The 25656-nt window shown below is 36.7% G+C and overlaps 1 protein-coding gene across 1 annotated transcript in view; it reads right to left on the reverse strand.

Moving 5' to 3' along the window:
* The window catches only part of LOC150089846 (macrophage mannose receptor 1-like), a 96228-nt gene that overhangs the window by 26202 nt on the left and 44370 nt on the right, over positions 1–25656 (reverse strand). The window contains exons 10-16 of the mRNA XM_090368856.1: positions 18901–18942; positions 17915–18084; positions 17149–17323; positions 13796–13933; positions 10811–10933; positions 4560–4717; positions 789–888 (exon numbers count right to left, since the gene is read on the reverse strand). Coding sequence (XP_090224982.1) covers positions 789–888; positions 4560–4717; positions 10811–10933; positions 13796–13933; positions 17149–17323; positions 17915–18084; positions 18901–18942 — 906 coding nt within the window. The remainder of the gene's footprint in view (positions 1–788; positions 889–4559; positions 4718–10810; positions 10934–13795; positions 13934–17148; positions 17324–17914; positions 18085–18900; positions 18943–25656) is intronic.

The following is a 25656-nucleotide window of genomic DNA, read 5'->3' on the forward strand; positions in this document are numbered from 1 at the left end:
GGGAGAAAAATCATGCTACCTTCCGCTGAGACCGACTAACTCAGTCACGTTAGCATTAGCATTAATAAAGGCACATGATGTAAGAAAGCAAGCTTATATAGCATCAGCCAAAAAAAAAAAAAAAAAAAAACCACACCCTTCTCATTTCATCCATCCACTCAATCCAAATGTTTGTCTAGTTGTGCCTTGAATCTATTTAAGCTATCAACTTCCACAATGACAGATGAAAGTTTGTTCCGGCAATCAACCACCCGCTGGCTAAAGGCAAACTTCCGCACACCCTACAACTGTCTTTCCTCAATTTGAATTTATGCCCTCTTAGCGTAAATGTTTTGAAAAAGATTCATAAGCAATCAATTTTTATGAATCTTTTCAAACATTTACGCTAAGGAGGGACATAAATTCAAATTGAGAAAGACAGTTGTAGGCGTTGCGGGAAGTTTGCCTTCTAGCCAAGCGGAGTGGTTGATTGCCGAACAACTTTCATCTGTCACTTGTGGCCAAAGTCTGACTAGCTTAAACTACGATTCAAGGACAAACTAGACAAACACTACTCGCGATCTCCACCTATCTGAGATGGATGAAATATAGATAGGGTTGTGTTTTTTTTTTTCTGTTTTTTTTATTATTACTTTTATATATATTTTTATTTATTTACATTTTGGTCACTGTTGGTAGCTTCCTTGCACCATATGGCTAATCTTAATAGTAACTCCAATAAGCGAAATAAAATACTGCGCTTCCAAATGAACAAATATTTAGGTTTCTTGATATCCTAAGATGCTTACCTTTATACTTCTGGCAGATGAAAGGTTTCTTATGACCACACGGAGCATCATTCCACTTTCCAAATTCTGCAGTGTGAAACACCATCTCCACACATTCCTCCTAAATAAAATAAAATCATAAAACATGTACTTGTACTGGTATCTAAGCAATCGGTTGCAAAATATGCTCAACGTGGCCAAGCAAGAGCGAGTGTAAAGCACACGCGTATGAGTGGAAGATAGTTTAAGCTCACGTAACTGTTAAATCCTTTAGTGATTGTAAATAAATTTTAAATTTTTGTTTCATGCGTACACACAAGGCCACAGGAGATCACCAGATAGAGAGGATACAAAAACAGTACCGTCTTTAGTAGTAAAGTGGGTTAAAGCCACTGTCACTCAAGTGCGTGAACTTTTAATGACTGTAACCTTGTACCCGACCTGGGCTACTGTAAAATTAATTGTAAACTCCACTGACCGTTCTTGTTTATAATAAGAACAGTCAGTGGAGACAAATACTTGTTTTTGGCACCAATAAGCCTGAAGTTTGAGGCTAATAAATACAAGAGGGAACACCTATTTTATTATTTTTTTTTATTTTATTCTACATATTAAATTTCTTTATTTCAGTATTATTATTATTTGTTTATTTATTTATTTATTTCGTTGTTGTTGTTGTTGTTGTTGTTGTTGTTGTTGTTGTTGTTGTTGTTGTTGTTGTTGTTGTTGTTGTTGTTGTTGTTCAAGATTCCCTCTAATTTGGAAGGGATCTGATAACAACTCGGAGTTCTTGAGTAATACACTGTATTTTCTCCTTTCTTGAATTTTTATAAATTCTTAATCAGTCCAGGAAGCAGAGGAATTTCAGTGACGGTTTCCATACTGTAGTAAATTGAACTTTCCCTGTCCTTCTGCAAGTAATCTCGCATCACTTCTCTAGGTGTCTTTGACACTTTTTAAGTTTCTCCCTCGCAGTATAACCAAGGTCAGCATTTATCGTTCTTACAAAGTGGACAATACTATTTGAAAGGCACTCTGCTTGTTATCTTGAATTAGTGCTAAATCTTTTTACTAGCTGAACTTTTAATAGGAATGTCTTAATATCACTTACAATTACAATATCAATTACAAATCACTTGTGGTTCCATAAGTGAAAATTATTTACCACTGTGCAAAAAGATTTGCAAAGTTTTCATCAGTGCAAGCGGATCTTGTATATCGTAAAATGCGTAGTATGGCAACGGTAAACTAGAAAAAAATGTCCCAGGCATCAATTAACTCTTGGAAGGAGCCATGCTGTATAAATCAGAGGCAATCAAAGAAAAAGCAGAAGCAGAATGAAAATAACTCATAATCCAACCCAGCAGATCTTTTTAAGCCTTCCCGATAGTGAACCCAGTCTATCGGCTTTCCGCCATCAACAAATGCTGCTGTGCAGAGCGCGATGTCCGAAGCTGTACCTCATGGTATGGTATGGTATCTGAGGAGGCAAATCGCTCTTTTTCCTCCCAAATGAACTGCTCTCAACTTCCTAATCGAGGGATTTCAACAGTCGAATATTCAAATTGGTTGGCTACAAAAAACTTCCTGAAATCTTAGATATTCTTAAATCTGTGATGGTTATTTGATGAAACTCAAAAAACTGGGTTTGAATACGACGAACTGTGTGACTAAGTACACGTTAGTTAAAAAAAAATCTCGGATTTAATTGAAATTATTTGAAATTCTAGTAGATGTTTCATCCCTACCCAGACAAATGGCACAAAAAAATCAATAAAAATAACTAGCTCAGGAATGCCAATTCCTACGAAGAAGTCTGTTATGCAACAAAGCTAAATTAGCCACTTATTTGAAAAAAGAGGCTAACCTGTTGCCAGTCAGTCTCTCAAAAGCTTAATGATGGGAATCGCACTCTAAATCCACTCGTAGAAGATGTCATTTCCTGTATAAGGTAGGCAGGTCAAGTCAGAACGCTTTGGAGACAACCTGATATCCTGATGTTCATCAGTCAAGCAAACATCGACATCCTCCGCCTGTTATGGAAATGACTACCAACTCTATAATCTCAGCAGTTCCCAGAACTAATGCTTCAAATAAGGGCATTTTTGTGTAAAGACTCGAACCACAACAGAGTTAGATGGAAGTGGAGCAACATATTAGAACTCAACTGCAGATAGAAGCTAAAGTAATAAGAATGAGTGCTAAACATAATTCGTATAGCTCTTTCTATATTCACTGCTAGCAAAGAGACTGATCAATTACTGAAGGATCACTTTTCGACTTCTGAGACCTATTATTTTCCCTTTCTATGAAAGACTTCCTCTTCCTGCCCTAGCTCATCTGCTAGTGAGCCAGCTATCAAATCAATTGGGTGCGATTGACAATCCACTCACTTTTCAGAAATTCTTGAGTGCCCATCAACATGTCTAACATGATTTATCTTTCTCTTTTTTCTGAATTTTCTGAATTGGCATCTTTCAAAATCTTTCTTTATCTGAATGGTATTGTTCGGAATCTGAACTATGCCAGTTCTGTGGAAAACATTTTCTTGCCTTGCCCCTTGCCAACCATTAACCCAAACAACTCAGGCTTCAATGCTGAATCAAAAGATACAATCACTATATTCTCTACATGAATACTCATAACCTTGTAAAAGATTATGATGAAATTCTCGCTCAACTTACAACATGAAACGGTTATCCAAGCCTGCTGGTTTTTACAGAAACCTGGTTCTCTCCTGAAGTTTCCATCCAAATTCCAAACTGTCCACTTTTCACAATTGCAGATGGGCTTCAAACGGTGTAATGGAGTTGCTATTTGTGTTTACAATAATTTGCATTGTCCTGCCATTCCTCTTTCAAATCATCCAGATCAAGTTTTTGAATTCGGTTTTATCTGCATTGCTTCTTTGGTGGTTGACTGTCTATACTGTCCTCCTTCAATTTCTGTTAACAACATTCTTGTAACCCTTGACAGTATTCTATATCATTTTGCAAGTAAATCCCTTAGTACTGATTTACTTATTGGCGATAAGAACATTAACTTTCTTTGAAGTTCTTCTGATGTACAAGGTTTCCTACATGTTAATGCTTCCAATGGTTTCTCTCTTCTTATTGATGGGGATTTTAAAAATTAATTTTTTTTTAATTTTCATCCAGATTTCATGTCTTATCGGTGTTAACAAGAATATTCATTGAATATGCGTAGGGCTCACAATACCAGTCAAAACCTTAATACCGGTATTTCGGTATTTTTAATTTATGAAATCGGGATTCCTATATTAATACCGGTATTCCAAAAATAAACGTTTTTCTCAATAAATTTTGATGTCAATTAGATGCAATAATGTAAGGAAAAAAACAAGTACAAGTACAAAAACAAGCTTAACTTTTTTTTGAGGCACACATATGATAGGACACCAAGCACTGATGTACTCTTTTGAAAATGAAATTACAAAGAATTGGTCAAAAAATAATTGTTTGCATAAGAATGTGAATTAGCCAATGCTAATTTCCATGTGGTCGAAAGAGGCTCAAACCTAGCCATTTTCTACTGTACCAAAAGATGCTCATAAAAGTTCCCCTCGCCTGGACCCTGTCCAGGCGAGGGGAACTTTTATGGGCTTTTTACACCATTGTGGAGTTAGTGAGTCTTGAAAGGGAGATGCAGTTTTTTCCCTCTCAAAAAAAAAAAAAGAAATTTTAATCAAGGAGACAGGCAATGCTTAATGAGTCTATTAGACCTGGCGTTTAATCTGACACAAAAGAAAATTAATTAAACAAATTCTCTTACCTTTAACTCATTGTTAATATGGTTCGGCTCATTTGGAGCCCAGTGCACAAAGTTCACACGAGAATTGTCTGCCCAAAAGTACTCTTCATTATAAATCTTGTTGTGAAGACCAATCCATGCGTTTGTCTGTATCTCAATTATTAGCGCACTAAGGAAAGCTAGAAGATTAAAATTGTAGAACAATTGGTAAAATAATTTATTCAATATTTAGTAAATAAGTAGCATAAATATATAATATGAACTTGCTTTCGTTTGGGGACTCTGTGATCACTGCACCAGCTTACCAATGATTATTCTTCAGAAGAGAGGACAAGAAAAAGCTTGTGGACAACGTCGTGTGATTCAAGGTTTCCACGCTGAAGTTAAAATTACTGAAGCGGCATTCAGCTTATACTGCTTTCTTCCAACAATTATCTGTCCAGTTGATCTGTAACATCCACCTACTCACTGATTGGCCTATTAGTAACTAGAGATATACACCCTGTGATCACTGAATTATGACCACCTACCTAATACCTAATACGAGTTGCCTCCGTAGCCGAGTGGTCAGGAGATGGAGTGCAATAGCACACGCTCTTTGAGTAGACTGGGGTTCAAGCCCCTGACTGCTGAATACGGTCGATCTGCCAACCCGCACTGGGCCAGCGTAGCAGATTATGGTCCATTTCCCTCAGTATGAATTGTTGAGGAGGCTTCCATTCTGCAGTGGGTTGATAATGGCTGCACTTTACCTTTTTTTTTTTTTTTACCTAATACTTCGTAGGTCCTCCTTTTGCCCTCACTATAGCTGCTGTAGTGAGGTCCTCCTTTTTCCCTCACTACAGCAGCTATCCGACGTGGCATTGATTCAACAAGATGTCGGAAGCATTCGGGAGGTATGCCCAACCACGCTGTGTGTAATGCGGTCAGCAATGCAGGCATGGTGGTGATTGGTGTATCCAGACGCCTGATATACCTTTCGATAGTGTCCCGCAAGTGCTCTATGGGATTGATATCGAGGGAGCCTCGAGGCCAATCGATATGCTGGAAGGCAGCACTGTGTTCCTCAAACCATTCCTGTGCAACAAGTGCCCAATGGCTCGGCGCATTGTCATCTTGGAAGACACCATCACCATTCGGGAAAAAGTGTAACGTAGCGGGGTGTACACAGTCAGCAAGCAGTTGTCGATAGCGGAGACCACTGACACGTTGTTCCACATGCACCAGGGGTCCAAGTTCCTGCCAGTGAAACATGCCCCACACCATACAACCGCTTCCACAGGCCTTCAATTGTTCAATTTTCCCAAGTTTGGGAAACTGTAAGCCCCTGGCTTAATGGCCGTGAAGGGTAATAAAAGATTATCTCTCTCTCTCTCTCTCTCTCTCTCTCTCTCTCTCTCTCTCTCTCTCTCTCTCTCTCTTCATTTTTGATACCATGCATGATGGATGAAGAGCCTCATGTTGTTGACGCCAAATCCGTACACGCCCATCCACGGTGTGGAGTAAATAACGTGACTCATCCGACCAGCACACCTTCTTTCAGTCTTCTAACGTCTAACTTGCATGCTCTTTGTACCAGGCGAGTCTTTTACGCCGATGAACCTTGGTTATAAAAGGATGCCGTAGGGGTCGTCTGCTGGTATAGCCTATACGTGCGAGCGTGCAACGCATGGTCATGCCAGATATTGTTCCGGGTTGGCTCATGTTGAATTGTGTAGTCAACTCTTGAACAGTGCTGCGCCTGTTCGCCTATATGACTCGCCGAACCCGGCGCTCACCTCTAACATCAACCTTTCGCTGACTTTTGCAGTTTTGCCGTCGGGTCGTTGTTTGACCATTTTGACGCCATTCCTGGTACACTTTAACAACGGCAGCTCTCGGACACCCCACAAGTTCAACCCTTTGGGAAATCGAGGCACCAGCTCGTTGAGTCCCACAATCAAAGTCCAATAAATCCTTCCTTTTAGCCATCACGCTCGGAATTTTACTGCCTACTGAACCACTGACACCTTATCTATGCTACGTAGGTCGACTGACTGCGCAGTCTCGTACCTCACTGGTCAACGGGTCGCATTCACTTTTCATAAGGGTGGTCATAATTCTGTGATCACTCAGTGTATTATCCACTCCAATAAAAAGATATTAATCCTGTATCAATTTTATTTTGAAAATATCAATCAATTATACCGAGACTTTTCGAAAGAAGGGAGCAACATTCCTTGCTCATCCTGTCGATTTATTCAGGGGAGTGAAACGATCTACTTGAGAAGTCTGTTTATAACCGACATTAATGAGGACACTGAATTCTTTTATGTAAAGTCGACTATCTGTTCTTAAGAAATCTGTACCCAAATGCGTGTACCGCTTGATAGCTACTTAATCCGCCTTTAACCTGAATAATCCTTAAAACTGATCTCAGTACTGTTTTGCCCCTGAAGTAAGACGCGTTTTTCTTATAAAGAACTTTTTGACTCGAATTTTTTTTTGGCTTTTTTTTTGTTCAAACAAAATTTACTAAGCTATTCTAATCAGATTCAGTCATTTATCTCCATTGCACTTCGAACTTTACAAACGTTCTTGGGTATAACTCAATGCAAAATGAAATGCACTGACTTACCTGACGGCTATAGTTTGATGAATATAAAAAAAAATAAAGAGAATTGTGCGTGCAATGCCTTGAAAAATGTGCATTAGTGTACTCCCGTTAAATGTCCTTAAAAGTGCAATATCGTATTGCTGAAGTTATTTATTTTGCATCTTATATTCTTATACCCCTGTTGATTGGTCCTTACCTAGATGCACAGTTGGTGCCGTAGGATAGAAAAAACATGTTATTTGATATTTTGACCTTTCTTGTTACGATGCTGTTGATTAGCAGCATAGAGAGAAAAATTCCTGCTTAGCATTTACCCTGAAGGGCCCTATGGCCGTTCTCATACAAAAGCAGGCATTGCTCAAAGTCTCCATAAAGTTAATCCTGTTGCTTGAATATTCTTTGCTAGATTAACCTCTCCCATACAGTTTTTTAAGGAAAAAAACTTATACTCTCTTCCTCACGAAAGGTAAAAGAACCTATACTACTTAGTGCTGTGTATGGGTTGTAGGGTGAGAAGATAGAAAATGCACGTTGACGTTAGACTCGATATTCTGCAGGTTTTAGTTTTCGGGAAATTTACGTGAATTCTGTTCTAGCAGGGTTTCGATCGCAAAAATTATCATCTTGGTTTTAACTAACATGCCTAACATGGTCAATAAACAACACAACTTCTTATAAAATGACTAAATCACATAATCTAAGAGGCAGTATCCAAAATGTCTATTTCGTCTCTCACTAAACCGTGGCTCAACCCTCATCTAAAACGAAACGGTTTCTTTCTGTGGCTCTTTCGTTTCAATACTGAAACGAAAGAGCCACAGAATCTAGTGGAAAACCAAAACTTAAGCCGCCCCTGTTCAACTAAAAGAAAACAGAGTCCTCTTCCAGCTCAAAAATATAAGAGCACAAGATATGCTGCATGTATTCCTCAGACGGCATGCAAATAAGCATTCCTCTCTTAATTCCCATAAAATAAAATAAAATGAACAGATTACAACCAATATGTAATCAACTTCAGCTGGCACACTACATGGTTATCTCAAAACATTCTACCAAGTTACTCTGTACTTGATGAAACTTCAAGAGCCTTCTCTCTTATCAACTAATAACCGTTAAGTCAAGATCACTCCACTCCACTCTGTTAAATCAATTAATTAACCTATCTACCATTCAGCAGATAATAAATGCACAACGTCATATCAGCAGCTCTAGTCCTGATGGCATATCAACCTTTGTTATCCAAGTTGCCAATGCTTATATACTGTACTTGCAAGTTCCCCCTGCTCAACATTATCAGGAGATGCATCACTCAAACATACCTCCCTCAACAATAGAGACCATACAAAATCACACTCCTCCCAAAAATCTGCAAGTACACAAACAGAAATCATGTACCATGTATCGTCAAATCGTGGGCATCGCATAATTACTGAAATAATTGAGAAGTACCTTTGCTCGATTCCTGTTATGAACTTAATTCGGCAGTCTATCTAACATCCTCTTAAGAGTAAGAAGAACAGAGTTAATATCACTAACATCTGCGGGGTTTGTTATATTAAATCTTTTTGCCCAACATTTGACATTTCAGAACAAGGCTGTGTGACGTTTTTTACCTTGAAATGAAGTCAACATTTGACAATGTGCACTGAATATGAACAACAAAAACACTGAACGACCACTTCGAGATTAACCAATCAATAAGTTCCTCATAGATATATCGTTTTTCCTTCAGACAGTTAGATATCACATCTCGACCATCACTGGAATTCCTTATGAAGGAGTTCTATTTGATAATTTTTGCAGAAGCATTTCAGTCATTTCTGCAGTCTAATTCTAATATCTCAGCATTTGCTGCGGACTTAAAATATTCATTACCTTTAAACCTAGACAAGACATTCTCAAGGGTGATCGTGAGGCGGACGAACTGATCTGATGGCATTTATTTGCGTTCACTTAATATGACTATCATCACTGCCAGCAAATTAATTCAAATCACTTTATTCTTACATAACCCTATTCAAATTGTTATAAGCATCCCAATCTCTGGACTCTCCCAAAGCTCTTGGAACTGATTTAGACAAAACTCTCGCCTTAAAAAAAAAGCCATCATATACTTCTTTCTGGAAAAATCGACAACGCAATTTACAGATACTATTATTGAAGCCTCATGACCATAATTGGCTGAAAAATTTATTAACGTATTCAACTCTTACATTCATTACACTAAACAACCAAATTGGATTACTTTAGCTTGCGTAAAATTTCCTGATTCTCTAGATTTCTGACGTTGATTTCAAAAGTGACTTCAAAATTATTTTTATCTTTCAGGAAACATTTCTTTTTCTTAAAAATAATATACAATGGATTCACGACAGCTTTAGTTCAGATATATGCGTAAGGCGCCTGTTGTCTTCACCATGCCGTCCGTCCGCATGAAATAACACTATTCCCAGAGGATGGATTTTCAAGAAATTTTATATTTCATCCTCTTAAAAAGATTTGTCGAGCTCTTCTAAATTTCTTTAAAATCAAACCAATAGAAATCCTGCAAACAGCAGTTAATATTATTATTTATTTATTTTTATTTTATCTTTTATTTATTTCGATTTTATTTTTTATTTTATTTTTATTATTATTTTTTTAGCCTTCATTTAATAATTTATCTGTCATTGGATGGTTATTCATAAAATTTTATATTTGGGCATTTTAAAAAAGAATTATATAGTCGTTCTAAATTTCATTAATATCGGACCAATTATTCTGGAAGTTATTATTTCTTTGTCCGTCCGTACCATTATTGCACGCATGTAATAACTCGTCTCTGAGTGGGTGGATTTTCATGAAAATATATATTTGGGCCTTTTAGAAAGATTTGTAGAATCATCCCGAATTTCATTAAAATTGGACCAATGAAAAATCCGTCAGTTATTATTTATTTGTTTCCTACATATAACATAGGCCATCTACATATCATACCCTATATTGCAGCTGAAGCAACAAATATTATGTCTGTTGCCATGCATTGGTTGGAGGAATGAATGAGCAATGCGCCGGATGCGCATATTGTCTATTCATTCATTTGATAAAACCAACTTTTTTAAAAAGTGAATTTTTATTTCTAAGTAATGAAGATTTAATAAAGACACCTTCCACATGAATTATTTTAATTAGTTTATTAGTATTCAAAGGACAATTAGATCACAAACAATTCCAATAAACTAAATAAACTTGGCTACTTTTTAAATTTCAACATCGAAATCCGTCTTTTGGCCTCGATTTTTGGGTTTGTCAGGAGTTCTAAAGCTTGACTATGGGAGCCTAAACAGTACCACTGGAGAAACCAAGTTGTACAATACTGAGGAATTCTACTTAATTACTTTACCATACATGATTGTTTGGGATCTAATTGTCTATTATATCAGATAAATTGATTAAAATACTTCCGGTGGAAAGGTGGCTTCATTAAATCTTCTTTACTTAGTACTCCACGTAGTGTCATTCTTTAATTAGATTTTATTGCCTTTTATTCTTCTGGTTTCATCTAGTTGGTCTTCACGTTTTGTTAAATAATCGGTGATGCTTCTACTGGGAGCATGCCCTACAGTTTGGAAAAAATTGTATTCAATACACACCCATTCTTAGGATGCTTAAATATTAATCAGTATCTTCTACTTACTTTGTTCTTCTATACTATGAACAGAAGCCAAATTCCCGCCTAAAAATGAACACTTATTCACAGCGTCTTCCCAACTTTGCCATCTTGCAACATCTTTACCGACCACCATAAAGCATTTATTTCCTAAAGAATTCAAATACCAATGGAAAAATATAATAAATCATTTAGTTTTTATAAAATAAACTGATCTGTTAATATATCTTAACTTAGATAATACCAAGTAAATCTACTAGGCATATAACATCCTTTTATTCCTGCGTCTTTAAGACATGTCAAGAAGTCCTTTTATAAACAACATACAGAAATCAGATTTCAGTTTATCCTTCCTATTTTTTGACTATATATATACAGAGTGTGACAAAAGTAGATATTCATAGGATATATTACGTTATTATCGATATCATTAATAAACATTATTATGATTATTATATTTTAAGTATATTTTGCAGATATTAAATCTTACATGTAACGGGTAAGAACCAGAGGGAGCGTGCGAAATAAGCGTGCAAAGTGCTGTTTAAAAGTCCGTCCCTCATCCTACATAAGCCCAAGATTAGTGTGTAAGACCTTTTGGACTCTGGTGCCGTTGATGTAGCTATATATGTTGTTGTTCTTCAAATTGGAAAATCATACTTGAGTTGACTTGATCGGATTTATAGGTAAGCCAATTTTACTAAAATAATGCTCAAGTTCTTCTATTAAGACAGTGGCACGGGCGCTGATAGTGTCAGGTTTGTCACCGTATTTGGAAGAGAGAACAGTTTTATATCATCTGCATAAGTGCTGCATGCAAAGATAGAAAGGAGTCCAAAGCACCAGCAAAAAACAAAAAGAGGACGCTACCTGTTTGCACAAAGCAGCTTTAATGTCTAAAAAGATTATATTACAATGTCCTTTCGCTAAAAGGGTCTGGATTCGAAATAGGGTGTCCAATAAATTTGTCACAGTCCATCTCTTTGGAATCGCAGTAGTTAATACGGAGGTCTTTCCCGGAAACAGTGCATAACAAGAATTAGCAGCATAGTCTTCTCGAATAGTTTTAATAAATTACAGCTTGTTGAGAGGGGGTGAAAGACCTTCTTGTATTTTGGATGTTTGACTTTAGGCACGGGTTTTATGATATAATATCTCCATATTTCAGGAAAAACAATAGTGTGAAGAGTACCACCAAATATGTGTAGCAACACCTCAATGATAAATTAACCGCTTACTTTCATGATGAAAAGGAGGAACATATCATGGCAAGTAATTTCATTTGGGAGACTTTATTTAATGTCTGAATTACATATCTTTGTTATGGTGATTTCTGTTAGGAAGGGTATAGTATCAAACTTGGATCAGGAAGGAGTCTGCTGTTCATGTAGTTTATCAGTCAACTAGTATTATCTGTTGTCGGAGGGTTAGACTTTGATTTAGAATCTGTAGAGAGCCCGAAGGTACTATTCTCTCATTCCCTAAATAAGGTTTAGCCTCATTGTGGCCTTTAAATCATTCTCAACTGCAAGCTCTTACCCATTAAGAAATCCAAAAACTTCTCACTAGACGTATTCGGTATTATCAGCTGTGGGAGGAGTTAGACTTTGATTTAGTTAGAGAACCCGTAGGTACTGTTTGTCCATTCCCTAAATAAGGTCGAAACCTTATTTAGGAAATGATTTTCGATTCTAAGCTCTTTTTCCATAAACAAGTCCAACAACTTTTCACAAGACGTGTTCGTCTCCACTGGAGAGTGAAAAGTCAAATTCTTTGCATAAAATGCTCTTCGCTTACCAGTATATACATACTTTGTAACAATTCTGTAAGGGTCAGTAATCTTAGCTACTGCCGTTCCCACCATTATGTAAAGAGTTTTCACTGGTGAATATTAGCTCTTGAAGTGGGAGGTATTGAAATTTCACCTTTCCCACAAAGTGACCATGATCAAAATGGCCCGTACCTTGGGTGTTCCCGACTTCCGGAACTCACCACATAGAAAAGATTGCCCTTCTCGGTTAAGATGCTAACTGGCTTAATCACAGAACCTTGCATATGGGATATATGTTCGTGAAGAATCTCCCGCAGTCATCTGAGATCGCGTCCTTCTTTGATGCCAACACTGACAGACGTGCCCTCACAGAGAGATTCTTGCTGACTCAAATAGTACCTTACATCCAAAATTTTGTGTACGGAAAACGTCCTGTGACCTCAGGACGTTTTCCGTACACAAAACCTATAAGGTGTGCTATTCTGAGTGCTTCCCTTGCTTCCAATCTGCGTAATGCTTCTCTGAATACGGCTATCATCTGGAAGAGCTTTCCAAGGCCTTTCCAAGGCGATTCTTATACACGAGCCTTTTCCTTACTTGTCTTGGCTGACCTCAGTTAACAGTTAGACATCTCTTAATTTGGAACACCTTGCTTATGGTAGCGATCATGCATACTTATGTGTGTATGTATATTTTTGTATGCTTATTGCTATGTTAATTTAATTATCTTATTATATTATACCTGTCATATAATATTTCCTTTTAGTCCCTGGCTTCCTGCCGCAATGGACATTATATACCTTTCAGTTGTTACGTCTAGGCTATGATAAATCCAATAAAGAATATTTATTTATTTATTAACAGTTATCAGGCTTTATGTTTACAAATTTTGAGTATGGATAGATCATACTATCCGTGAACATGAGGATTTCATTTCTCTCACGTTTTCTTGTAACTTTATTTGAAAGAGTACACGTTGTACACAATCAGGGCCAAGGAGTTTCCGCTGAAGGGCTTAATTTTTCGTAATTCTACTAAGAAAAGAAAGATTAACTCCATGGCGAATAACTCCCAATACATGCGTGTTCTGCTTGCGATTTCATGTTTTCTTGTAATGATCGGTACCATTGTTTCTTGCTAAGGGTCAGCCTCTCCTTTGAGGTATCTGGTCAACTGTAATAATTGTACTAGCATTTAATAAAATATTAATTAACGATTAGAATCTAACAGCATATACGTACCAAAAGTATGCCACGGAAATGGACAATGCCCAGGCAATGGAGTAGTTGGGGGTTTCGTTACTGCAGTGGAGGACGACGAGCTATGTTTCTTGCATATAGTTCCTGTCCCCATATTACAGTTATCATCATTCCACCTCCCTAGAAAGTGAAATTCGTGATAATTAAAATGACATAGCGGTCATAAAAATGCACAGAATTAATATCACATCAACGTCTTTTCACCGATGAATGCAAAGTTTGATTCTGCCAGATGAAAACTGAACTCTGCAAAAGTTATGCTTAGAGCGAGTTTAATTTGGACTCGCAAATTACACTTTCTGGATTTTAATAAAAGAAATATCCAAAAATTCGATTTTTTCTTGCCAAAACAGCAAACCACCTATAGAACTAAGCACTATTAATTTTAACATTTCTGACAACTCAATAAAGTAAACTTCTGTTTGCATGACTTTTCTGGTTAAATTTTGAAATCTGAATATATAAGTAAAATAATATGAAAGAGAAGAGTATTAACTAATAACACTGGTTTACAGTGTATCTGGGGTATGAGTAAAAGTATGTGACAGTTATTCGATTACTAAACCGAAGTCCGTTTGTTTCTATCGCGTAAAGATTTTTCACAATTCATTGACAAAATATTACCTAGATATTATACGCAAATGTGTACATAACTATAGTTTCTGCAATGGTTTACAAGTTTTATACCCTGAGAGAGTAACGTTGCACACTAAAAATTTAAGCTTAAATAAATAGTACTTATCTTGATGAAGACTTCATAAAAACCATCTAAGTTACTTGATAGTTATCTAAGGAACATGTCAGTACACAGATTTTATAAAGATGCCCTTTAAAAACTACTTAAAATCACTATAAATCAGGAGCTGAGTCACACACGTCTAACACCTAGGCCACCTGGCGGATAGTCCAATCATACGAGTTATTCAGTTATGAGTAAGTAGCAGAGTACATACTAGTAATGTCAATGTGTCTGTTACCTAAGTTTCAGGTTCCATGACTGCCTCATTATTTATAGTACGGCTTTTGTTAAACTGATATTATAAGAGCCACTACGAAACTTTGTTTTTGCCTACTGAATTAATATGATTTAATTTCGTGTCACCACTGTTCGGCACTCAATGCATTTCTCTCATGAGCAAAGTGTCTATTTCAAGATCAGCCCCCTCCATTAGGCAGGCATCTTGGAATTCATCTGGAAAGAACACAGTGAAATCTGGAAAGAACACAGTGAAATCTGGAAATAACAGTTAATTTGAAAGGAATTCAACTTGAAAACGGTGTCTATTACAAATTCCTCGTGAGGTTGAGAAAGATAAAGAAAAAATGACAGAATGTGAAGAGAAAACGAAGAAGAATTGGAATGAATTTCAAGAAATGCTCCGAGGATGCTCTAATACTATAGGAAAAGAAATACGAAAATGGCGTTTTGTTCTCACTTCCGATGTTGCATTAATTAAAACTCATCTTACATTTACGAAAATAATTTCTAACTGGATTAAATTATTGGGACTAATTCTCGATTGTGTTTGATAGCATCAAAAATCGCTTGATGTATGTTTATCCAACCGTTTATGGCAACTTGTTTTACCCGTCTCCTTAGAAGTATTTTCCTATCGATTTTCTCCTTCACGAAACTGCATATTTGTGATTGTCCGTGTTTAATTGCTTTTCTGATTCCACAACGTAAATTTACCACTCCCTTAACAACATTCCCTACATTTGATTTTACATTCTTCGCAGCTTCTCTTGTCAGAGTGTTAAATTCCACATGACTCTTAACAGAATCTCGAATAAAATCTTTTGTATACCACACCTTAAGTCTAAAATCGATTCTTTTATTATCCTATGGACGTCTTCTTCGCTATTCTATCCTGAACCAGTTCCCTCAGCTGTAATGTTCACTGATTCAAAAGTTTAATAAATTAATCTCGAAAATCAGCATCCTCGCGTTTTACATTGTCCACTTCTTCCCACAGGTTTATCAATCCATCTTCTATTGTGTTTTCTATGAGATCGTCAATTTCAGTGTTTTCGTTAATAGCATCCTGAATTTCTTCCAGTGCTTCTAATCTCATCTCTAAGATACGTCCTCTTATTTTTCGAGGGAGCTCTGCATGGTTATGCATTTTCTGCAGAAGGAGATCCTCTATTTCCGAAAATGTTCCTTTTGCTTTTTCTTTAAGAAGATTCCTCACTACATAATTTTTCTTGATCACATTTTCGATATCAGTCCATACACCTGTCCAGCCATCCTCTATAACTTCCTGTTCACGCATTGAAGAATACTATCTCTTCTTATTGCTTCTCTTATGGCATTTCGTAGTTGTAGTATCCATTCTATTCTCTCTCTGATGATTTTCCCAGATCTCAGTCACGATTTAGAGCATTCTTCACGCTGGAGAGGTCTAGTTTAACTTGCCCTTAATGTCATACTGTTCCAATTTGTACAGTAGTCTTCCATGTGCAACAGTATCAAAAGCTTTCCTGAAATCGAAGTATATGATATCAAAATTATTTTTTGCATCCAGTTCCTTTGTGTCCACATCACAGTATCCAATCAAATTGGTCTGACAAGGTTTTACCTTAAGAAACCCATGCTGCGTCTGAATTATTACTGCTGTCTTATCTACGTGATCCTGCAATGCCACTTTAACCAGTGTGTCCATTATTTTTCCCGAAACCAGAGCTGGATTTCCCATTGGGTACCACAGGCACAGTGCCTATGGACTACGAAGGAAGGCAAAAATTAAAAAAAAACAACAGTTCACTCTTTTCACTGTGACTAACGAAAAACGAGCTGAGAAACAACATGTGCGCAGTCGGCACTAGGAGCTTCAGTTCAATACGCATACGCTCTCTAGGACTGTTCTCAAAACTACAAGAATCGAAGTGATGGTCGCTCCGTCAATTGAGGTGATTTATCATTTATTATAGTTGAAACTTGAGTCGCGTTAATTGACATGATTCGCAATCAAAATGTTAAAATAGAAGAAAATTTTACCCCCCTTTGGCAAATTTCGGAATAAAAGTGCCTAGGGCCTACGAACGCCAAACTCCAGCCCTGAATTTGAATTCTGATTATTTTGAGTTTTCGGAATATTTGTAAAATGGAAAAGCAACAATCGGACTAACTACAGCACTGAGTCCCCAGATAAACACAGATTCACAAAAGAGTGAACACTGGTATATTCCTATCATCAACAACTCATTTGGAAGAGAATTTTACCGGAACCGGTATCGTAACTTGGGTTTGTATTGTGCGATTGATAAGCTCACTTATCGTTTTTGAAAAATACGCTAAAAAAAGGAATTTTCATAAACCAAAATTTCCTTACCTGAGTCGAGAAACATGGTGGCGCATCGTTCTTGATTCATAAAGTTGTTTGGCTCATTTAAGTTCCATCTGACAAAGTTCACCACTGATTGGTCACTCCACTCAAAGGATCCATCGAATCCTAATGCATTAAGTCCGATCCACACTCTGTTCAGTGTCGTTTTTCTTAGCGAAACCTACGAGATTGTAGATGTATTTAAATTTAAACAGTAGCCATGTGCACAAAGTGGGAAAATGTTATCATTGGGCCTTTCGAAGAAAGGCAGAATGATAACGTTGCATATTCTAGTGTGCTAAGTGATTAAATTGAGTACAGTATTAGGACATGTTCTAGTTTGATATACAAGCAAACCTGTGGAATCGGACTTCAGATTACTGCTGACATAAGTCCTTCCCACATCAAAATACTTGGCTGCTTATTCTTACAGTTTGTTTTGTGTAAACACCAAAGAAACTAAGGCTAGGGAGGGTCAATATATTGTGTTTGTAAATTGCATATACTGTATTCTGTAGTCGATTAGCCTGTTTTCTGGACACAAAAATCCAGGTTTCCGAGAGAAAAAACTGCGCAACCCTCTCTTTCCTGAGACCCACAAAATTAGCAACGTTGTGAAAAGCCCATAAATATTTCTCACGTCATTGACGGACTTTATCCACCGGGTGTGGGTAAGAGGTTATTATACCCGAGGGCGTGTATAGTTATAAGACTGACTCGGTTGTCTTTGCTATTTACACCAGAGTAGCCAAAGTTGAGAAATTATACTCACCAGTCGTAACAGGAACAGCGCCTCCTTTTCTGAGTGAATAGATACAAGTGAAGCGCCTTTGCTTTCACAGTGTTCCTCAGCACGGTGCCACGAGTACTTTGCCAACTTAAACGTGTAGCAGTAGTCATGGAAGAAAAACCACTGAGAGTCATTAAAGCTGCACTGTTGAACTGAAAGAGATAATATTAACGAAATCGTTATGGTCAGAAAAGACACTGGAAAACATTGCATTTTGTACTCACACATTGAAACTAATTGCTCTAAGTTTCGATTTACATCTTTTTCTCCCAAATTTAAGATGGTCTAATTTGAAAAAGTAACATTTGAACGGTAAATTTAGAAAATCTTAAATTAACCTTAAAATAATATAATATGATGGAATAGTAGGGAAAGCATGGATTTACGTATTCTTGCTATGATGAATTTCAATGATTTTCTGTAGATGCCAATTTTGTTCAGTGCTAATTTTCTTCCTTTGTATTTTGTTGCTGTAACTACCCTGTGAGGCTTCTTGGGTAAATATCTTATTAAGTTGTATACCTTGTAATTCGGTATCTTAAATTTTACCTGTTATATGTTGACCATGATCTCATTCATGTTTTTTAAAATTTGATATTAATCGAACGTGATGTAAAGCGCAATTTAAGGAAACGAAAGATGCAAGTAGATTTAGAACAGCAGAAGTGCATCGTTTCTTGAAACAATTACAATGTACAACCGGATATAGAAGTCCGTTGGAATCAGATAGAAATTATCAGAGTTATGCGTATTTCTTTATCTTTTGTCGAGATACTATTTGACTTGGCTTGATTTATAGTACGTGAGATTTCTTTAATGTACCATTAAATTGCCATTCAGAATAAGTAATTATCCTCATCCTTAAACTGAAGAAGTAGATATTTTATTTAACACATGCACTTTCCTTTAACATAAAAAGTAAATAAATAATAAAGGAATTAAGAATATATGAAGGTAAAATGACTTACATGGTTCTTCCGTAGTGGCTTCATCCACTGAAATAACAGGAGCTAAATCTCGACAAAAACAGATCCAAAATGAGACTTTTTAATGCGAATAACATATAGAACAAAATTAAGGTTTAAATGATCAAACTGCAATAAGTCGCAAAACAATTCTAAATTGCGGTTGCAAAACAATTCAAATCTACTCCTCTATACTAGACAGATATTCACAAACTCTTCTTCGGTACCATTTGCTTAAATCATAACAGGGATCACTGTGCACTCGATCCTCAGAAAAGTTGCCGTTTCTACAAACGGCAACAAATTTCTAGATGTGTTTCTATTCACCAGCAAAGTCTTTCAGACTGTATGAACAAGGAACTTAATTTAGGACTGCGTTTGTTATTCTGATTTAACAACATCATGATTGCTAATATTTTAATCTGACGTAACTTAGATGGACTGACGATTATGCATTAATAAACCCTCTGCGTATTATTCTACAATGAATCAGAATCAGCACTTACCAGGTCGCCTATTAATCACAAAGTTAAAGCAAAAGTTTAATGAGCAAATAAATGAAATAATGTGTGTTACCACAATAACAACAGACGGGTTTGGAAAATTAAACATTGATACGTTAAACTTAATCAAATAAACTTAACTACATAAGAATCGTTACCCTTATTTCCTCAATTCATCCAAAGAAACCATAAAAGGATATTTAAAGATGAGAAACTTAAACCCAAACGAACAAACAGAACGTTGGTGTTTGTTCAGCCTAATCAAATGTGATTATTTGAGAAACGAAGCTGTCATAAGCTGGTCTGTTATATGTAAAAATGAAAAAGAAATTATACTAGTCACTATTCAATTCCTTTAATTATAGTATCTGAAACATTTCATGTTTCAATACTATAATTTCTGCGTATTTACAAGAGCGGGCAAAAGAAATAGTTGCACCTAATACTTGAAAGTGTTTTTTAAACACTTCGGAACTCCAGTAACTCTAATCAGGTAAAACATTTAAATATAGAACTTCCTAAATGTTTTGCAGATACATCTGCAGTACAAGCAGATCGAAACGATCTTTTGTACTATGGTGTACGATTTATGAACACGTTCATCATACTGGCCCGTTATGTCCCAGGCTCATAATAGTAGAGATTTAGAAGATCATCTTCAGATCATCTGTTACTGTCATGTGCGAATTACGATTGTTGGCAACTGAAAATCCTCAATGACAAGTCTTTCTCCAGTGTCAGTTACGTAATCTCACAATTGCAGGTTTGCACTGGGTTCTGTTTACGAATGAAATTCATTAGGGATGGACGCAGTTTCCACGCAGACAAAAAAATTCACATACACATTCGTCCAGCATGAGAATAGTAGCAATTATTTCTCAATGTATACTTCTGCATGTTACCTAAACTCCTAGACAACCTGTGTGTGTCCATATGTATTCGATCATGGTTTCTACATGTGGGACAAACAATTGTATATGGTGTGACTACACTGGTGTGAAAAATTTAATGATGAAGAAATGATGAAGGAAACAACACCGACACAACTACAGAAACAAAGCGGTAAATAATAAAGGAATTAAGAGGGACTTTATTCAATAATGGCAACATAGCATTGGCTGCCATGATACAGATGCATCACTGCCAAAGATGCAACAAAGGGAACAAGTGGTCCTCAGTAGGAGATATGGCCATCCCTAACGTCGATGCAGGCTTTGCACAGCCTGTCCATACTTAGAACAATGTTTTTTGAAAATTAAATGCACTAGGCATAATCCTTATGGGTTTTGATAATTAACTATATAATATCGGTGTAAATACACCATAGTTAACCCATATATTTGAGCTACGATTGTAGCGTAGAAGGCATCGTTTTAATTGTATCTCATAATGTGGTTGCCTTCACAACAAGATAGCTACTATTGAATTACTTCAAATAAATAACGCTTCTCTAGTAGAGAAGACTACTGTTATTTATTTTCAGTGTACCACCACCCAGACGATCGTTTCGAAGCTTTTTGGCTTCGTCATCAGTGGGCGGGTAGGTAATACAATACTGTATGCCATCTCAGTTGTGAAGTTATATCCACATTATGAGAGATGCCAGAAGGGTGTGGTGGTAATGTATTTGAAATTGTATTACCTACCCGCCCACTGATGACGAAGCCAAAAAGCTTCGAAACGATCGTCTGGGTGGTGGTACACTGAAAATAAATAACAGTAGTCTTCTCTACTAGAGAAGCGTTATTTATTTGAAGTAATTCAATAGTAGCTATCTTGTTGTGAAGGCAACCACATTATGAGATACAATTAAAACGATGCCTTCTACGCTACAATCGTAGCTCAAATATATGGGTTAACTATGGTGTATTTACACCGATATTATATAGTTAGAACAATGTTGTTGATACGTTCTTGAGGTAATATCGTCCGTTCCTCTGTCAGCGCCACTTCAGCTGGTGAACTTTTCTAGTGGGTGTGGACGTGCCGCTAGGCGTCTCCCCAGAGCTTCCCATATGTGTTCGATGGGATTTAGATCGGCGGAACAGGCAAACCAATCCATACGAACAATGTCCTCACTTTCCAAAAGCATATCAACAGCTACAGTGCGATGAGGCGTGGCATTATCATCCATAAACACGAACCCGGAGCGAATAGCACCTCGGAACAGACGCACATGGGGAAGGATTACCTCAGTACAGTAGCGTGCACTGGTTACAGTATCGCCACCGCCTTCCAGTATCTGGAGTTGTGTACGTCCATCGAAGGTAACGCCTCCCCAGACGAGAACACCTCGACCGCCATATCGATCCCTTTCAGTGATGTTTGCGTGGTGATACCGTGTGCCAACCTCTCGCCAGATTAGCTGATGTCCAGAATCGCTGCTGTGACTGAATCTACTCTCATCAGAAAAGAATACCTTAAGTAAATATTTTGTGGTTGTAACCTTTAGAAATAGTTTTGGTCCTTAAGTTTTGCACACCAGTGTAGTAGGGTCTACGACAGTTGGTCGGCAGCTATGAAATTGGTCAACAGGATTAATAGTCGCCGGACAGTTCCTGAACTCTACTATCCGTTTCTTCGTTTCAAGTCAAATTTCGGGGATATTGGAGTTCATAAGTTTGAGGGGAAGGACGCTGATTTTTGAATTAAGATGCTCGATGGAAAGGCGACGACCCATCTTATTGCTGCTCCTTCACAGGTATCAAAAACAACCTCTTTTGCTATATTTTACAGTTTAACAGACATTTCGGCGGAAATCTGCAGAAATTATTTGGTTATGGATTTACCCGGATAATTTGCGTACAGAATACATTCCGAGCCATAACCTCCGCAGTACTTCTTAAGGGGCATAGGACCGTTGCGAAGTTATGCCAAGGTTATCGCCGTGGTATCTCCTGATGCATCTATGCCAGGAGCACTGCTGCGTAAATTCAGTGTAAAAATACATAGTAGCAATAAATGTAGTACACGTTTTCAGTACATTATCAGCGCACTGTTCTCCCTACACCAAGTGGAAAACGTCCTATTTGAATCCCGTTACTGACGCGAGGAATTTTTATGTTTTTGTTTTTTTTATTTACGTGACTGAGTTAGTCGGTTTAAGGCCAAAATTGCGTGATTTTTCTACCATAAAATCTGGTTTCTCATCCAGCAAACAGCGAAAACGACGACAGACATTTACAGACACTATATATAGTGCTCAAAATGGCCTAAGTCGTTGATGGGCCGAAAATCCCTACAATAAAGATAACATCAGAATGCGTGGAGAATGTTAAACGTACAAAGCACATTAAGGCTATGAGGCGTGTGTCCTGTGGTCGATTTCCTGTTTAGTGGACGAAAAAGCCAGTTTCCGGAGGAACCATGCAAGCCAACAATGAAACAAACTAATTCGTTGTGACACACTCTGATAAAAATTCCTAACGTCATTCACAGGATTGGAACCTAGGCCTATTCCACCTGATGTGAGGACGGAGCTTATATCCACCGTGTTACCCGCGAGGACCTTTTAGTAAAGTTAACTTAAGAAGTACACTATAAATTAAAAAAAAAGAAACATACATAGTTATCGAGATTGACATGCCAGTGGAGGGGAGTGGGGAATTGGAGGTCTATTTCCGTTTTTTTTTTTTTTTTTTTTTAATATCAAGATTCTTAAGACATTTTGACATTATAATCTAACAATAATAAGCCGCAATTCACTCATTATTTATCATTTATACGTTTTTAAAATTATCTTCGTGTTAATATTAACAATTTAAATCATTATAATTATCAATCATTGTCCATCATTGTAATTATCGTAAATTGTACGATATAATGAATTATGTATGTTATATATTTCTCTCGTATATTATATATTTCTCTACTTGATTTTTTAAAGGCAGAAAAGAAATAAAATTATTAAAATCATAGCAACAAAATTACTGCTTTCACTAATATCTGCGATACAAGTGATATTGACTAGCTGTCGAGTCGGGGCCAGAAGCATCCACTTAAGTAATCAAGTTAGATGTTTTAATCATCAAGCTAGATATTTCCCCGCTACGCTGGGATGAGCAAAAGGTGGTGAGAACCCGTTGTTTAATTTTTGGGGATTATCTTTTAAAATTCATCAAACTAAAAATTTGTTTGAAATGGTAACAGATCATTTTAACCTGGGATGACCTTTAGCTGAATTTTTTCTTGAATGAGCCCTTGTTTAAAACTTAAACCCTTGTTTAAAAATTAGCAGCACACCCACTATGCAAATTCAAATTGGACATGCGGTTGGGAGACATATAGCTTAACCAATAATCATCAGCCCTAAATCCTCCAACCGTTTCAAACATAAACCTTTGATCTTCCACGTTTGAAGTCACTGGAAGGATTCTAAGTAGTATGTCAGAGAAGCACACATTTATCACAGAACTGTGAACCTACTCCAATTCACGGTTCTGTTCTATCCTAAATTTGGCTAATAGTATAACGGGCATGGTCTCTTTAGCATCACACTGATGTTTGTGATAAAAGTGTGGAAGTTGTTTTACTCTTATTATACCGGTCAAGAGTGTGAATCAAAATCGTACTGGTATCATGAAATAACTTAAGTACCCATTAATTTCCCTAAGCTCTCATTCTCAGTTTAGAATTTAAGGAAGAATTGAACAGCTAATTATTTCCAGCCTGGCTTCTTTTGCATCATTTGCCCATCATTATTATCCTATACAGCAGGGTCCCCAAACTTTTAGAGAAGCGGGCCACATGAATTTTTGGAATACTTGGCGGGCCGGAGAAAATTCCTAATTACTGAAAACTACATTCTCTGCATAACTTTATTGTTATGCAGAGAAACAAATTTTATACCTACCTATATAAATAAATCGATTGATATGTAATATAAAATACACCAGTTTGTTTATATCAAAATTTAATTATTACTTATTTATTGTACTAATCACGAAAATACAGTCAGTACTACAACAAAATTATAATTAATGCGATGAATGTGGTTGTGAAGTGCGAGTAAATTTCGTAATATCGGATTTTAAAGTACTACATAGTTCCAATTCTTAAAAAGCCATGTAAATGCGGGTCAGTTAGACGTGATCGTATTTTTGATTTTACATATTTCACTTTTGAAAAGGTCTACTCACATATACATACTTCCGAAAATTTATGTAACCTATCTTGCAAAATTTTTAATTTTTGGATAATCTGACTCAGATAATAATAATAATAATAATAATGTCGAATAAAATTGAATTAGATTTTCATTTTTAAATATTGTCTTCAATACATCATTAGATTGAAGATCTACCAACTCTAATTGTAAATTCTCATTAACATCGCTGACGGGTACGTCAAACGTATTTTGAAAAAGTTTAAACACCTTTGAATTATTTTTAAAATCAGATAATCTATCCGCAGAATTTTCCTACAACAAACTAACGTTTTGAACAAAATTTTCATTGGGAAAATTACAACTAGGTATATTTTTAGATAAATTATCGCAACACGGAAAATGTGAAAAATTATTCCGAAGTAGTTGACTTATAAATAACTCCAGTTTTGTTTCAAATGCTTTGACATTATAATACAATTCATTGAAAACTTTGTCTCGTCCTTATAGTTTCATATTAAGAAAATTCTGGTGTTTACATATATCTGTTAAAAATGCAAGGTTCCACAAACATTTGAGATCTGACAGTTCCGGAACAGGTTTCCATTTTTCGTTCATAAATAGATCTAATTTCGATCCTAAGTACAAAATATGGCTTCAACACGTTACCGCGACTCAATCATCGTACTTCAGTGTAATACAACAAACCACGGTCATCATCATCATCATCAGCCATTTTCAATCCACTGCAGGATGAAGGCCTCTCCAGCAACTTTCCAGTTCCTTCTGTTTTGAGCACTGGCCATCCATTTACTACTCAAAAACTCATGAATTTCATCTATCCATCTCCGCCTTTGTCTTCCAGGTTTTCTTCTAGCTCATCTTGGGTACCATTCTGTTATTTTCTTAGTCCATCTGTCATCATGTCTTCTAGCTATGTGTCCTGCCCAAGACCATTTTAGTTCTTTAGTTTTGATAAGAATGTCCTTTACTTGAGTTTGCTGCCTAATCCACGTGTTTCTCTTCTTATCTAACAGTCTGATTCCCAATATAATTCGTTCCATTCTTCGCTGTGTAGTTCTTAGCTTCTCTTCCATTCTTTTGGTGAGTGCCCAAGTTTCACTTCCATAAGTCATGGTGGGGAGTATACAT

The sequence above is a fragment of the Mastigoproctus giganteus genome, chromosome 2, assembly GCF_048544385.1.
Source record: "Mastigoproctus giganteus isolate SK-2022 chromosome 2, ASM4854438v1, whole genome shotgun sequence".
Classification (NCBI taxonomy): domain Eukaryota; kingdom Metazoa; phylum Arthropoda; class Arachnida; order Uropygi; family Thelyphonidae; genus Mastigoproctus; species Mastigoproctus giganteus.